This window comes from Eptesicus fuscus, chromosome 9 (assembly GCF_027574615.1).
Source record: "Eptesicus fuscus isolate TK198812 chromosome 9, DD_ASM_mEF_20220401, whole genome shotgun sequence".
Lineage (NCBI taxonomy): Eukaryota > Metazoa > Chordata > Mammalia > Chiroptera > Vespertilionidae > Eptesicus > Eptesicus fuscus.
Genome location: NC_072481.1, coordinates 99,870,981 through 99,886,427, shown reverse-complemented (window position 1 = coordinate 99,886,427; position 15,447 = coordinate 99,870,981). Strand labels below are relative to the sequence as shown.

The following is a 15,447-nucleotide window of genomic DNA, read 5'->3' as shown; positions in this document are numbered from 1 at the left end:
GGCTGCCTCCCTTTTTCCCTTCCTTTCTCCTTTTTTTATTGGGGCGGGGGGTAGTAAATTCCACATTTAAGCCTATGAAGTAAAATTGAGTGTGATTGATATGACGGTATAAACACGGTACTGAGTAAGTTATGGCAAAGCTACAAAATAGGAATACTGTTTTTTGAAGCATTTGGAGGGAAAAGGAAAAGCTGCCTTCCCTTGGGGTGGAGTTAAGGTGAAACAAGGTATGTGTGAAGACTTTTGTTAAAGAAACAGCAAAACAAGGCCTTAATCTCTCTGTGAAATGGAGACTCTCCTTCCACCTGCCTCACTGGGTGGTGGTGAAGATTCAGAACGTTGGCAGGAACTTGATCAGATGGTCAGAAGCTGCGCCAGGGGACCAGACACACAGGTGGAACTTGTGCTCTGAGTGGGCATCTGAAAATAAACTTGCCAAATTACAAAGGGTGGCTTAGCTTAGCCTGTTTAGGGGACCTTCTTCACTTGGAGGCCTTTCAGAAACAAAACATTCTTTATGTGAAATTCAGGGGGGGCCATTAGAGAATAACTAATTATCTGATTTTATGCCTTATTATATGCTCTTGCAAACTGCACAATGGTTAGGTGACACTTGGGACCACTTATTGAATGCGTCCTGTGTGTTTCCAGGTATAGTGGAATGATTGGCAAGGAAGTTACCAACGCCTTGGGCTCACCATCAGTGCTCACTTGACTGCCTGGTTTTACTTTCCCCATCTAAGAGTATGGTGGTGTCCCTATCGTGTGTTCTCACGTGTTTTAAAATTGATAATATAATCTGACTAGTGGCCCAGTGCACGAAATTCATGCATGGGGAGAGGTGTCCCTCAGCCCAGCCTGCACCCTCTCCAATCTTGGACCCCTCAGGGGATGTCCGACTGCCAGTTTAGGCTGCAGGGATCGGGCCTAAACCGGCAGTCAGACATCCCTCTTACAATCCGGGACTGCTGGCTCCTAACCACTCGCCTGCCTGCATGATTGCCCCTAACCACTTCTGCCTGCCAGCCTGATCTCCCCCTAACCACTCCCCTGCTAGCCTGACTGCCCCCAAGGCTTTTATTAGTATAGATATGACCCTTCACAGAAAATTTCACTAACCCTGCTTTACAATAAGGGCTTGATGATTGAATCATTGGGGCCAGACATCAAGATTTCCTTTCTTTGAATAGTGGAGGGAATAATTATCTTGTCTTTAAGTTGCCCTGAACATAAAATGAGATAATGACTTAGAGAAGCATAAAAGCACCATATAAAGACTACTGTCTTTTTCATGTACTGAAAAGACAATAAAATGGTAAAATGAAAAACACTATTTTTATTCTCCCCCTTCCTTCCTTTACAGCCTTTATTTAAGCTTTGAAATTTATAAATTTCACTCCAATTTTCATTTCTTTACATTCAACATTATTTTGTATTGGTTTCAGGTTTTATATTAGTTACAGAATAGTGGTTAGACAATCATATACTTTACAAAGTGTTCCCCGATATTTCTAGTACCCACCTGGCATCATACCATCATTACAACACTATTGACTATATTCCCTATTTAAGTGACAATGGGTTTACAGGTTCCTTTCAGTCTTTCTTTTGTGTTTCTCATCTTTCCTTTTCTTTCTCACTTCTTCCCTTATTTTCTTTATATAGTATCTCAATTGGCCCTCAAAGCTCAGTGAAGGCACTGGACACGCTTCATCCATTTTACAGACCAGGAAACTGAGGCCAATTCCAGTTGGCTGTGGAACTGGACTCAGCACACAGGGAGCCCTCACAGCTGTGCTCTCCGCCCTTCCAAGGGACAGCTGCAGGGCAAACAGAACAAACCTTCCAGTCAGGCTTCCGAGCCTCTTTCTCAAGCTCCTCTTCATCAGGGACACTCCACATTCTTTCCTCTCCCGCGCCTCCCGCCCCCATTCTTTACTGCCCCCCCCCCCGCTTTCTGGGGAGCAGTTGGTAGGCTTCTCACTCACCTTGCAGGCGTGGCAGGGCAGGAACTGGGGGTGGGGCGGGAGCAGGCTTGATTTTGGGCCTGGCGGCGGGAGCGGGAGCAGGAGTCGCCGCCTCTCAAGTGCGCAGGCTGCTGGGGCAAGGCCCGGTTAGCACCAGGAGCTTCGCTAAACCACCGCAGTGGGGTACCCGGCAGTGCGCGCCCCTCCACTGAGGTGGCGCCACCCCTCAACCCCTGCCTCTGGGCTGTGGGTCTGCACCCCTCTGCCCGGGCGTTCTTACACACCAGCAGTCATCACCTCTTGTTTCCCTCCGGGCCGACACGCGTCTTGGGGCCACTGCAGAACCTCGCTCTCCAGGGGTGGGCAAGGCAGATCCCCGCCCACCGGCCCCCTGCCCCGGCCCGAACCCCCTCTGGTGCACCCCGCCTCAGCGCCCCTTGGGCTGCCCGCTTCCTGGCCGGCCGCTTCAACGAAGCAGTGGCACTCACCCGGGAGTCGACCCTCAGGCAGGCCAAGAAGGACAAAGCCCAAAGGGAGTGAGTCTTGAACCCCCACATCCCATTCTCTGGATTTCCTCCCGCACCTCCTCTCTGTTTCACGTCTTGAACGGGCACCGGGTTCAGGCACCCTACGCCCCAGCCACATGGCCTCCGGGCGGCTTGGTAGAGTCGGTCTCTGTGAACCTGTGGCTCTGTGGCCAGGGGCCCAGCCTGGGTCTCAGCAGCCCCATGCCTGCTGGAGAGGGCTGTTGGAGGAGGACCAGAGCCCGTCCGTCATTCGCTCCCCAACTCCAGAGGAGGCACCACAGGCTCACATCCCCCGGCTGCCACAGCCCACCCACCCGAGCCTGCTGCATGCACAGCCTGCTGAACTGGTCGTTATGTTACAGAGTAACGGATAATTAGCATATTCCTCTATTATTATATAGGATTGTGATTTCATGAGCAGGGGACCTGGATTCTAGTCCTATATCTTCCATTAACTAATTAGTTTTGTGGGGTTGGGCTAGTCACTTCACTCTTCCAAGCCCCCATTTCATCGTCTATAAAGTGATCTTTATAATGTAAAATTCTGTGATTTTAAGGTATATTTTATAATATTAGTGTTTAATGTTTGTCTTACCAATTAGATTATAGGACTAAGAAATTTTGACTGGTTTTAAGAGTTACTTGAGCAGTTGCTTTCAACAGGATCTAATCAAAGGGATCATCTGTGTCTGTACAATGGCATGGCATTCGTTAACATGAAATTTAGATTCTGTTCTCAGAAGGGAGAGAAATGGACGTGAGATGTTGACTTGTGGGTATTAAAGCTACTTATCAAGCTGTAAACTCAAGCTCCATGGGGGCAACTCTTGACTTTTATCTCTATCCATAGTGCTTAACTGGTAGTAGGCATTCACTTGTGGTATATTTATCAAAATGTCAAAAAAACAAAACAGGTTCCAAGCAGGAGGAGCTTTCTGGACCTAAGATGCTAGGGCAAAGAGGGGGATACTTTAGGTTGAGTACTTAAGACACAAACAAAAAATTGGGCTGTATAGATAAAATAAGATTTTTGTGATTAGGTAGAATATGCTCTTTAGTTCTTTCTGTTTTTTGGTCTTACGTCTAAGCAAAGGTTAATCTGTGACTTCCTGTTCTTTGTTTTTTACAGTAACATGGCCAATGCTCTGGCCAATGCCACTTGTGAGCGCTGCAAGGGGGGGTTTGCACCCGCCGAGAAGATTGTGAACAGCAACGGCGAGCTGTATCATGAGCAGTGCTTTGTATGTGCTCAGTGCTTCCAGCAGTTCCCAGAAGGACTTTTCTATGAGGTGAGTCAACTTGGAGAGAAGCCTAAAGGTACCATTCTTTTTCCCTCCTCTCCCCTCCCCTTCTCCCTTAAACTTCAGTGTCTAAGGTTGTATTGAAATGCCAGAAACAGTGCCAGATATTTGGTATCTGTCAGGTTAGTAGGGATGGCTTAGAAATGGAGTGCTTTGACAGACCCCGCCATTTACACTCTTTATTTCGTCCTCCTATTTCAGAACCCATGGTGCCTGTGACTCAACCTATCGGACCTGAGCACTTGAGCTCAGCAGACAAAATTCTTTTTACACACTTCAGCCTCAGTTTTTCTGGCTTCTCCACTCAGGTCCTCACTCGCTTGCTCCTGCACACACCTTTCTGAGTCCTACCTCTGTGTCCTCCTCCCTGTGAGGGCACCACTGGGCACCCTCTCTGAAGGCAGGCATTTGTTACCTGCTCCCAAACTCTCAGGCAACTAGTGCGACCTTCCATGCATTTATTTTTTAAAGAGGATCTTGTTTGAAAATGAATATTTTGGGGGGATACTCTGTCCATATTTAGCTCTTCTATGTATCTTATATTCTTTTCAACGACATACTTGTTTTTCTTGATCCTCTGGATTACCATGTGCTCTATACTCCATTTGTATTTATTCTTACTATGAATGATACCCCCTCTCAAAGTAAATGTCTACTTTTGGGACTGGTCTAAGAAGACTGACCTCATGCTGTTAATGAAGATAGAGTGGTGTGTGTGTGTGTGTGTGTGTGTGTGTGTGTGTGTGAAGATAATTTACTTTTACCAACTTACTCCTTACATGTTTGTGTGTGTGTGTGTGTGTGTGTATGTGTGTGTGTGTGAAGATAATTTACTTTTACCAACTTACTCCTTACATGTTTGTGTGTGTGTGTGTGTGTGTGTGTGTGAGAGAGAGAGAGAGAGAGAGAGAAGATAATTTACTTTTACCAACTTACTCCTTACATGTTTGTGTGTGTGTGTGTGTGTGTGTGTGTGTGTGTGTGTGTATATATATATATATATGTTATTTATATGTGTATCCCTACATAATAAGAATTGTGTTATAGCCAGAGATGGCTGCTCTTTGATTTCTTCTTTGCCTAACGGATTTTAAAATTTCGCTGTTTTACAAACCATTCCTGAGGAAGGAAAGGTAGTTGTTAAGTGTCATTAGTAAGTTGGTTGTGACTCAGACAGCATTTTTCCATTGAAACAATGATTCCTGAGAGTGGGATTCCCAGACCAGCCTGTGGAAAGCTATTTACCTCTCTCTCATGGGCACATGAAATGTAGAACTACCATGTGCATAGTAACTTCACCCTGGAAGTAGCTTGAAGAGTTTTACTTGGGGAACACTGTTTCATCCACTGGGACACATTTTGAGCTCCTCCTGTGTCCCAGAAGCACGTTCACTAGAAAAAACACTATCAGTAGGAACAGTAATTCTTTGTCTCTTCTTTCAGCTCTTCTTAACCTCTCCTGGGCAGCGGGATCTCTGTTCTGTCCAGGGTGATGGCTTCCAGATGGGAATGGCAAGTGACAGTAGGGGTTGGCCTTGAACAGAAAAAGCCCAGTGACCAACAGCAGGAGGGAAGACACGGGAGAGGAGCTGGGAGGGGGAGAATGCTGTTAGAGTGGGGCTGCTTTTGGTAATGAGGAGTGTTGCAGCTAGATTCAAGAAGAGAAGGAAATTGCCCTGGCCGGGTATTCAGTTGGTTAGAGCATCGTCCCAATATGCCAAGGGTGCAGATTTAATCCCTGGTCAGGGCACATACAAGAGTCAACCAATGAATGTATAAATACGTGGAACAAGAAATCTCTTCCTCTCTCTCTCTCTTTCTCTCTCTCTCTCTCTCTCTCTCTCAATTCCTCCCTCGCTCTATAAAATCAGTAAATAAAAATTTTAAGAGAAGAAAAGGAAATCATTACAGGCTGAGGCAGGGGAAGAGAAAGGCAGTGGGGCAGGAGGGAGGCAATAACCAGTTAGTGTAAAAAGGCCTAAGGACCTGCATCTGTAGAGTCTTGACAAAACTCTCAGATCTCTGAGTGAGCACAGTGGAGGCAGGTCGGGACTAGCAAGAAAGAAAGACTCCCAAAGCACATACAAGGGGACCCTAGGAATCTGCCTCCAGAGGAAAGATTGGTCTTCGTACTTTGTAAATCCCCTCTTATCCCTACCTTTATTTTTCCATGAGGCCCAGAGAGGTTAAAAAGTCCTTGATAACAGCAGATTTGTGACATGAATGGAATTAGAATCTAGTTTGGTTTCCTAATATTTGATACTAGAGGCCTCGCGCGCGATTGAAATCACGCAAGGAGGCGCCCCGCCTCCCGCCGTGCGGTACCCTGCGGGCCGCTGCGGGAGTCAGGCCAGACCGGCGCTGCGGGCGGCCGGGACCCACGCCTGACTTCTGCTCCAGGCCCCCCCTGCCTGTGTCTGCTCCAGGCTGCCAGAGCCGCCACGCCAGCTCAGGCAGGCCCCCGTCTCTGTCTCCATCTCCGCTCTGGGCCTCACCTGCACGTGCAACCTCCTCCTGTCCGGTCGTGACCCATTATAGCATCCCTGCCTAATTTGCATATTACCTCTTTAGATAGATAGATGATAGATAGATAGATAGATAGATAGATAGATAGATAGATGGTATTCTTTCCCTTATATATTCTATTCAAATCTTAGATATTTTTGTTGAAATGGAATAATTATGGCAAAGGCCATAGAAGAGATTCCAGAGGAGCTGAACAGAAGAACTCAAAAGAAAAAGGCAGGCTGTTTTTTGAAACATTTTTCTTATTTCCATGATCTACTGATAGTACTATTCCCTCCTATCACTTCCTTTTTCCTATATTATTCATTTGCTTCCCATTTTGGAATTAATAGTATTATTAAGCATAATCACCTCCTCAGCTCCTGGGTCCCATATTCGGGTGCTGTCAGCTGCCAAGCCACTTGATCTTCGTCAGAGGGGACTTTTAAGAGCCTGGCTCCCACTTGTCCTCCTGCGCACTCATTGCTCCTCTACTTCTGGATTATAAATAGCCGCCCTGGGCTTGTCTGACAGTGTTCCCGAAGGCGTTATCAACACCCACAATTAGTCTGTTAATGGACTGTGTCCAGCTTCAGCTCCCTGGAGTCCTGAAGAAGATTGCTATTTTAGCTACATTTACAATTAAAATCCTATGTTCAGGCCAGAATGCCACCTTTCCTTTCAGTTGAATGATATTAGAGAAAAAGCTATTCAAGACTTCTAAGAAATAATCTGCATTTTCAGTTATGTCCAGCAATATATATTGTTTTCCAGAAAAGGAAGCTCAAAAACTTATCTGGCTTGCTCTCCACTCTGTGCTACAGTCTTGGTGGTAACAGTTATTGCATCATTTCTGCTCTATACCATTTCTGTGGCTTTTGTCTTAGTAAAACACTATCCTTTCTTCATTCCACAGCCCCTACCTTTTCTCTAGTAGGCTACTCATGAAGACTTACAGGTGGGGTCTCTGAACTCACTTTCTCTGGAAAATGGGGTTTACTCTTTGCTGTGGAACTTCCTGATGTTTTGGATCAGATAGCTAGGACATTCTTCCTAGACTCACACAAAGGCAAGTCTAGTGTGAGACTTGTTTCTTACCAGTCTCTGGGATGTGTGTGTGGAAATAAGCTGACCAGGCTCAGATATTTCTGGCTCATCTGCAGTTCCTTAGAGTGATTTAACAACAACCAGGATTGTTCCCTACATTGGCTCTGTACTTAAGGTGAATTTGAATCTCACTAGGTAATGTGGTTAAAAAGCAAACTTACAGTTTTCATTAAGATGGTAACCCATCACTGAAGAATGTAAGGTAGGACTTAGTTCTTGTGCCTGCAGCTTTTGTCATCAATAAGGACTACTTTCACCCAGCCAGTGTGTCCAGTGGTTGAGCGTTGACCTATGAATCAGGAGGTCACAGTTCAATTCCCAGTCAGGGTACATGCCAGAGTTGCAGGCTCGATCCCCAGTAGGGGGCATGCAGGATACCCAATCAATGATTCTCACCATTGATGTTTATTTCTCTCTTTCCCTCTCCCTTCCTCTCTGAAATCAATAAAAATATATATATTTTTAAAAAGGACTACTTTCTTCACTCAAAATGTTTTTTATTATAAGACATAATCAGTGTTTTTAACCTAATTCCATCTGTTTCATTTCCATTGTCTTCTCTGAGTCCACACAGCACTTCTTTTATACTTTTAGTATGGATATCATTTACACATTTCATATAGCTATTTATTCATATTCATATGCATATCATATTCTCATTTAACTTTCAATACCTCAGGTACAAGGACTGTTCTAATTCTGTATATCACTTGTTTTATAGTATTTGATGACTATTAGGTACTTAATAAGTAAAATAATATGTGTATAGTACTTGGATGGTATAGATTGCAAGATAGCCCAGCCGGCATGGTTCAATGGTTTAGCATCGACCTATGAAACTGGAGGTCAGGGTTCAATTCCTGGTCAGGGCACATGCCTGGTTGCAGGCTTGATCCCCAGTGTGGGGTGGCAGCCGATCAATGATTCTCTCTCATCATTGATGTTTCTATCTCTCTTTTCCTTTCCCTTCCTCTCTGAAATGAATAAAAATATGTTTTTAAAAAAAATAGATTGCAAGATAAAATGCTGAGATCCAAGATGGCTGCAGAATAGGTGGAAGCTACACTCACCTCCTCCGATGCTAAACCATATTTACTAGTATAGCTGAATCATAGATCAGTCATCCTGAATAACCAACTGAAGACTGGCTGAAAGAAGTATTATAATCAAGGCCACATCGAGACTGGTAGGAAAGATAGAAGATCCCGGTTGCATGTCCCTGAGGAGAGATACGGAGGGTCAGATACCGAGGTCCCTGAGCTGAGTCCCTATCCCACATCACCCATAGACAACATCTTCCCTAGGTTAATCACTCCTATCCTTACAGCCCCAGCCTGGGGAGAGCACCAACCCAGTCCTCTTGACTCCCTCTGTTGCCACCCTGTCGAGCTCACGTCCTGCAGAAAAGTCTGCTGGCTGCACCTAGTCTGGACCAGTGGTACTCTTTTCCCTGGGAAGCTCATGTTGAAGACTCAGACAGGCACTGAGTTGTGTGCCTCCAGAACAGGGACCATTCTTCCTTCCCTGTGCAACACTGGCACCCATCCCCCAACTGGCCCCATCCTTCCGACTCCTCATGGCCCCACCCAGCTGAGCTCCTGTCCTGCATAAAAGTCTGCTGGCTGCACCTAGTCAGGACCTGCATTGTACTCTTTCTTGGGGGCCGCTGGTTGGAGACTTGGACAGTGATGTATGGAGTAGGGGCCACTTCCCCCCACTGAGTACCTGATCTGCGCCATCCCCAAACAGGGGATCCAATAGCCTGTCCTTCCTACCCTATTGAGCCTACAATGGCCCCTTGTAGAAGAGACTGGGGCCATTCTACGGACTTTGTTTGGAAGGCTCTCGAGGAAGTCCAGGCAGCCTCAAGGGGTGCCAGAGAAGCTCTCAGATAGAGGCAAATCTTGGGCCTTTTATTGATCTTCCTCTGGTCTCAGAGCTACTGGAAGCCAATCGTTGTACATAGCTTGGCCCCTCCCATGTGCTTGCAGGCTCAGTAGAGGCAGCCACAAACTGCAGATAACTTGATAGCTTCAGAAAAGTATCCCAAGGCCAGTTATAGGCAATGACCTACACTGGGGTCCTGCTCAAGTGAACCCAGAACCAACACACCTGGTGATGGGCTTCAGATCACAGCAGAGCACCACCCAGTTAGTCGTGCAAGTAGCACTACCAAAGAGAGATCCCAGCAGGTACCAGACGAGGCTGGGGCCAACTCTGCTTTGGATGGCAGCCCACCACTATGGCTCAGGTTCAGTCCTCATACTCAGCCAGCCTGAGGGTTAACCCCAATCACAGATGGGCCAGCAGCAGTCAAGACTCAGCTACACCCCAGCCAGTGTGGTTGAACCTCCAACTATGAACCAGGAGGTCACGGTTTGATTCCCAATCAGAGCACATGCTTGGGTTGTGAGCTTGATTCCAGTAGACGTTGTGCAGAAGGCAGACAATTAATGATACTTTCTCATCATTGATGTTTCTATCTCTCTCCCTCTCCCTCCCTCTCTGAAATCAATAAAAATATATTTTTAAAAAAACATATTTTTTTAAAAAGACTCAACTACAGCAAGAGGGCTCACATAACCCACACAAGGGATATTCCTGAAGCACCTAGGTCAGGTGATCAGGAAGATTGCACCATGGAGCCCCACAAGATTCCAACTGCATAAGACCACCATACCAAGATCGAAAGTCATAGCAGATCTACCTAATACAAAAAGACAAACAAAAAAAGGCAGACAAGATGGGAGACAAAGAAACATTCCCCAAATGAAAGAACAGGAAAAGTTCCCAGAAAAAGAACTAAATGAAATGTAGCAGCTACCAGATGCAGAGTTCAAAACAATGGTTATAAGACACTTGAGGAACTTAAGAATGGATGAACTCAGTGAGAACTTAACCAGAGAAAATAAGCATTAATAAGGACATAAAAACCATAAAAAAGAATCAGAAGTGAAGAAGACTGTATCTGAAATGAAGAATTCACTAGAAGGAATCAATAGAAGATTAGATAAAGCAGAGGATTAAATTTAGAAGACAAGATAATAGAAAACTCCTAGGCAGAGCAACAAACAGAAAAAAGAAATTTAAAAAAATGAGGGAAGTCTAAAAATCTTTGTGAGAACATGAAGCATAGCAACATTTGCATTATAAAGGTACCAGAAGGAGAAGAGAGAGAGCAAGGGATTGAGAACCTCTTTAAAGAAATAATGACTGAAAACTTTCCTAACCTGGTCAAGGAATAAGACACACAAGACCAGGAAGTGCAGATAGTCCAAAATAAGATGAGTCCAAAGAGGCCTACACCAAGACAAATCATAATTAAAATGGCAAAGGTTAAAGGCAAAGAATCTTAAGAGCAGCAAGGGAAAGATACTTTGTTACCTACAAGGGAGCTCCCGTAAGACTCTCAGCTAATTTCTCAACAGAAACACTAGAAGGAATTGGCATGAAATACTCAAAGTGATGAAAATCAAGGACCTGCAAGAAGATTACTCTACCCAGAAAGGCTATCATTTACAATTGAAAGGGAAATAAAGAGCTTCCCAGATAAGAAAAAGCTAAAGGATTTCAGTTGTGAATAGACCCTGAGAAGAACTGAGCCATGATGTGTTTTTAGTATCATATGTGGACCACTGACTTTATATGTTGGTTCAGGCCAATGTGGTGGTTTTCTTTTTTTAAATCACCCAAGGACATGTTTCCATATATGAGAGAGGGGGGGAAGGGAGAGGTAGGAGAGAGAGAAACATCAACTAGTTGTCTCCCACACTCACTAACCAGGGATCAAACCTGTAATCTAGGTATGTGCCCTGACTGGGAATTGAATTCACAACCCTTTGTTGCGGGACAGTGCCCCAATCAGCTGAACCACACCAGCCAGGGCTGTGGTGGTGTTTTTATTTAAAATATACAGAAAAGTTGAAAGAATAGTACAAAGAATGTCATGTACCCTACACATCTTATAGCTTTGACATTTGGCGTTGAATATTTGTGAGGATGATTCATGATTTGACCCTTATCTGGGTTGTTTGGGGGTAGGGGACAATGGAAGAGTCATAATTAAGAGATAATTTTGGGAATATTGGCATTACCAAATGTTCTGTTGTTGAATGATGTGTTATATATCAAGTTGGGATTTTAATATAATCACTTCTGGTAATGGAGTATCGTTTCTTGAATTAAATATTATCCTCCCCCTAGTTTATTTAAATAATTCAAATAAGTTTAAATGCTATTTTGAAGAGCAGGCATTCAAAGAAAAGAGATCTGAATCCTCTTCCCTTTAAGTATGTGCTGGAGTTATTGACTCACTTCTGACAGGGATAGAGAGAGTAAAGTATTAACTCTGCAGTGGGGAAACCTGGAAGATACCATCTTAACCATGTGATTAAGGTTAACATCACCCAAGTAAGAAAAAGTCATGTTGATATCATGTACTCCCCAATGTATGCATGTTACTGCATACAAGTAGAGCATATTATTACCTCTGTGGTATTCTTCACCAAAACTATAACTTCATTCTAATCATGAGACAACTCATAATGAGGTGTATTCCACAGAACACCTGACCAGTGCCCTTCAAAATTATCATGCAAGACAGGGCAAGACTGAGGAACTATCACAATTGGAGGAATCTAAGGAACTTCATTGGTCTGACTTCCATAAGATTTTGTGAGTGACATTTATTCCTTCATTTATTGACCTGCCCATCCATTCAAAAAATATTTATAATATCAATTGGTTACAATGTTCCATGCACCATTATATTTTTTAGAATAATGAGCAAGATAGACTTGGTTTTCAAGGAACTTATTTAATGGATTAATCTAGACCAACCAAGTCTTAGATTTGATGTATGCCCGTAGTGGTATGAACTTATCTCTCAGGACTGCTTTTGCTGTGTCCCAGAGATTTCAGGTTGTTGTGTGTTCATTTTCATTTGTTTCCAGGAAGTTGTTTTTTTTTTAATTTCTTGATCTCGTTGGTAACCCATTCATTGTTTAATAATACGCTATTTAGCCTCCATGTGTTTGGATGTTTTCGCTGTTTTTACTATAGTTGATTTCTAATTTCATTCCACTGTAATCTGAGAAGATGTTTGATATAATTTCAGTCTTCTTGAACTTGTAGAGACTTGTTTTGTGTCCTAACATGTGGCCTATCTTTGTGAATGATCCATGTGCATTTGAGAAGAATGTATATTCTGCTACTTTGGGGTGAAATGTTCTATATACAGTATGTCAATTAAATCTATGTGATCTAGTGTGTCCTTTAGAGTCTCTGTTTCCTTGTTAAGTTTTTGTCTGGAAGATCTATCCAGTGAAGTCAGTGGGGTGTTAAAGTCCCCTACTATGACTGTATTGTTGTCAATCTCTCCAATAAAGTTCTCTGGAAGTTTTTTTATATATTTAGGTGCTCCTATATTGGGTACATACATGTTTACCAGGGTTATATCCTCTTGTTAGATCAATCCCTTTAGTATTATGTAGTGACCTTTGTTGTCTCTTTCAAAGGCCTTGATTTTGAAGTCTATTTTGTCAGATATGAGTATTACTACTCCAGCTTTTTTTTTTTCTTTTCCATTTGCATGGAATTTTTTTTTTCCCATCCCTTCACTCTCATCCTGTGTGTCTCTTGTTCTTAGTGGGTCTCTTGTTGACAGCATATAGTTGAATCTTGTTTTTGTATACATTCAGTCACCCTATGCCTTTTGATTGAAGCATTTATTCCATTTACATTTAGGGTTATTATTGATAGATACTTATTTATTGCTATTTTGATTCTATATGCCTTGGTTTCTCTCTCTGTTTCTTCTCCTCAGCAATCCCTTTCACATTTCTTATAATGCTGGCTTGGTGGTGATGTACTCCTTTAGCCGTTTTTTTGTCTGGGAAGCTCTTTATTGGACCATTTTATTTTGAATGATATCCTTGCTGGATATAGTAATCTTGATTTCAGATCCTTGCTTTCCATTACCTTGAGTACTTCATGCCATTTCCTTAGGTTCTCTAGAATTTCTGATGAGAAATCATGTGTCAGCCTAATTGGAGCTCCTTTGTAGGTAACAGTTTGCTTTTCTCTTGCTGCTTTTAAGATTCTCTCTTTCTCTTTAATTTTTGGCATTTTAATTAGAATGTGTCTGGGCATGGGCCTGTTTGGGTTCTTCTTGCTTGGGGTTCTCTGTGCCTCCTGAACTTGTATGACTTTTTCCTTTATCAGGTTAGGGAAGTTTTCTGCCATTATTTTTTCAAACACATTCTCTATTCCTTTCTCCCTTTCTCTTACGGTCACTTGGTCGTAACGGTCACTTAGGCTATTCTAATATTGTTATGTTTCACATTGTCCCACAGCTCCCTTAAGCTATCTTCCTGTTTTTCAATTGTTTTTTCATTTTGGTTCTCTGATTGGGTGATTTTTTTCAACCCTGTCTTCTAATTCACTGATTCTATCCTCACCTTCCCCTAATCTGCTGTGTATTTCCTCCAGTGTGTTCTTTATTTGTGTTATGTCACTCTTTATTTCCGACTGTTCTTTTTTCATGGTTACTATATCTTTTCTCATACTGTTGAACATCTTTATCATCTTTACTCTGAACTCTGTTTCAGATAAATTTCTTATCTCTACTTCAGTTATCTCTTCTTCTGGAGAATTCTCTTGTTCTTTCGTTTGGGGGTTGTTTCTTTGTCTCCTCATTTTGGCTGTCTGTTTGGAATTGTGACTGTGCATTAGGTCAAACTCAAAGGCTAACACGGGCCAAATAAACACGGTTTAAGTTTATGTGGGCTGCAAAAAAAACAAGTTTCAATTTTCATAGAAACATAGATTTATTTCAATAGAGACATGCTGAATACAAAGGGCTGAAATAAATGAGTACTGTTAACATAAAATAATAGAACATTTTAATAAAAATTAATATTTTTTCTTGAACATTAACTTACCAGACACTGAATAACTGCTCAAATTAATAAGCGTAATACAAATAAACCTATTTTTCTTGTTCCCTGAAAGCAAAATATTTCCTGTTGCACACACCAAACAAGTCAGTCCAAGACTAATGACGTGGCAATCGGCTGCTAAAATATTGGCTGCTGGTATTAGTGGAGAGAAATGGTGTGCCTGCACATAAGGCGTGTATGGGAAATGAATACAACTCAATTATAGTAATCAGTCATTAGCAAACGTTGTAGTTCGTTATTCATAACTAGAGGCCTGGTGCATGAATTCGTGCATGGGTGGGGTCCCTCGGCCTGGCTGGCAATTAAGGCCTATCAGGGGGCTGGCCGGCTGGGGGGAGGGACCCAAGGCGGTTGGCCGGCCAGTGGGGGGTGCGCGGGAGGTTGGCCAGCCAGGGGAGGGGCCGCAAGAGGTTGGCCAGCTGGAGAGGGGCTGATAGGGGGGCCAGGCCAGTGGGAGGAGCCGAGGGAGGTTGGCAGTCTGCGGGGAGGGGCCACAGGAGGTTGGCCAGTCGGCTGGGGGAGGGGCCGCGGAAGGTTGGCTGTGGGAGCACACTGACCATGAGGGGGCAGCTCCTGCACTGAGCGTCTGCCCCTGGTGGTCAGTGTGTGTCATAGCAACTGCTCGACCAGTTATTCCGGTCACTTGGTCGTAACGGTCACTTAGGCTTATATATATATATATATTATGTATAAAGGATATTGTAAAAATTAAGTTACAAAATTTTTATTATAACGTTTCTTACATATCATTGTATTGGGTGGGCCACAAAAATATTCATTGTGGGCCATGAGTTTGATATGCTCGTATTAGATAGATCCTCTGTGCTTCTCAATCTTTAGTGCAGGACAGTGTCAAGCACTGTTTTTGACTAATTAGATCAGGCAAAGACTCAAAGCCTCCAGAGACCACCTCTGTGTATAGACTGATAGGATTCAACTTGAATGGTCCCAGGCAATCATCCTCAGGTGTGTTGAGAGTTTATTCAACAGGGTGGGGCAGTTGCTTCTGCCTGGATGCTAATTGTTATTTTTAGTCTCTTAAGTGGCCTCAAGGCAAGGTATTTTCCAATAGGGTGGGTCA

General features: G+C 43.4%; 1 protein-coding gene across 5 annotated transcripts in view; it reads left to right on the top strand.

The window, feature by feature from the left end:
• The window catches only part of LIMS1 (LIM zinc finger domain containing 1), a 185,841-nt gene that overhangs the window by 140,404 nt on the left and 29,990 nt on the right, over nt 1–15,447 (top strand). For 4 of the 5 annotated variants that reach the window (XM_008154110.3, XM_054721598.1, XM_008154109.3 and 1 more), the window contains exon 2: nt 3,624–3,783. In XM_008154110.3, coding sequence (XP_008152332.1) covers nt 3,624–3,783 — 160 coding nt within the window. Of the gene's footprint in view, nt 1–3,623; nt 3,784–3,996; nt 4,151–15,447 lie in introns of those variants that run through there. The other variant, XM_054721599.1, reaches the window with a different exon arrangement.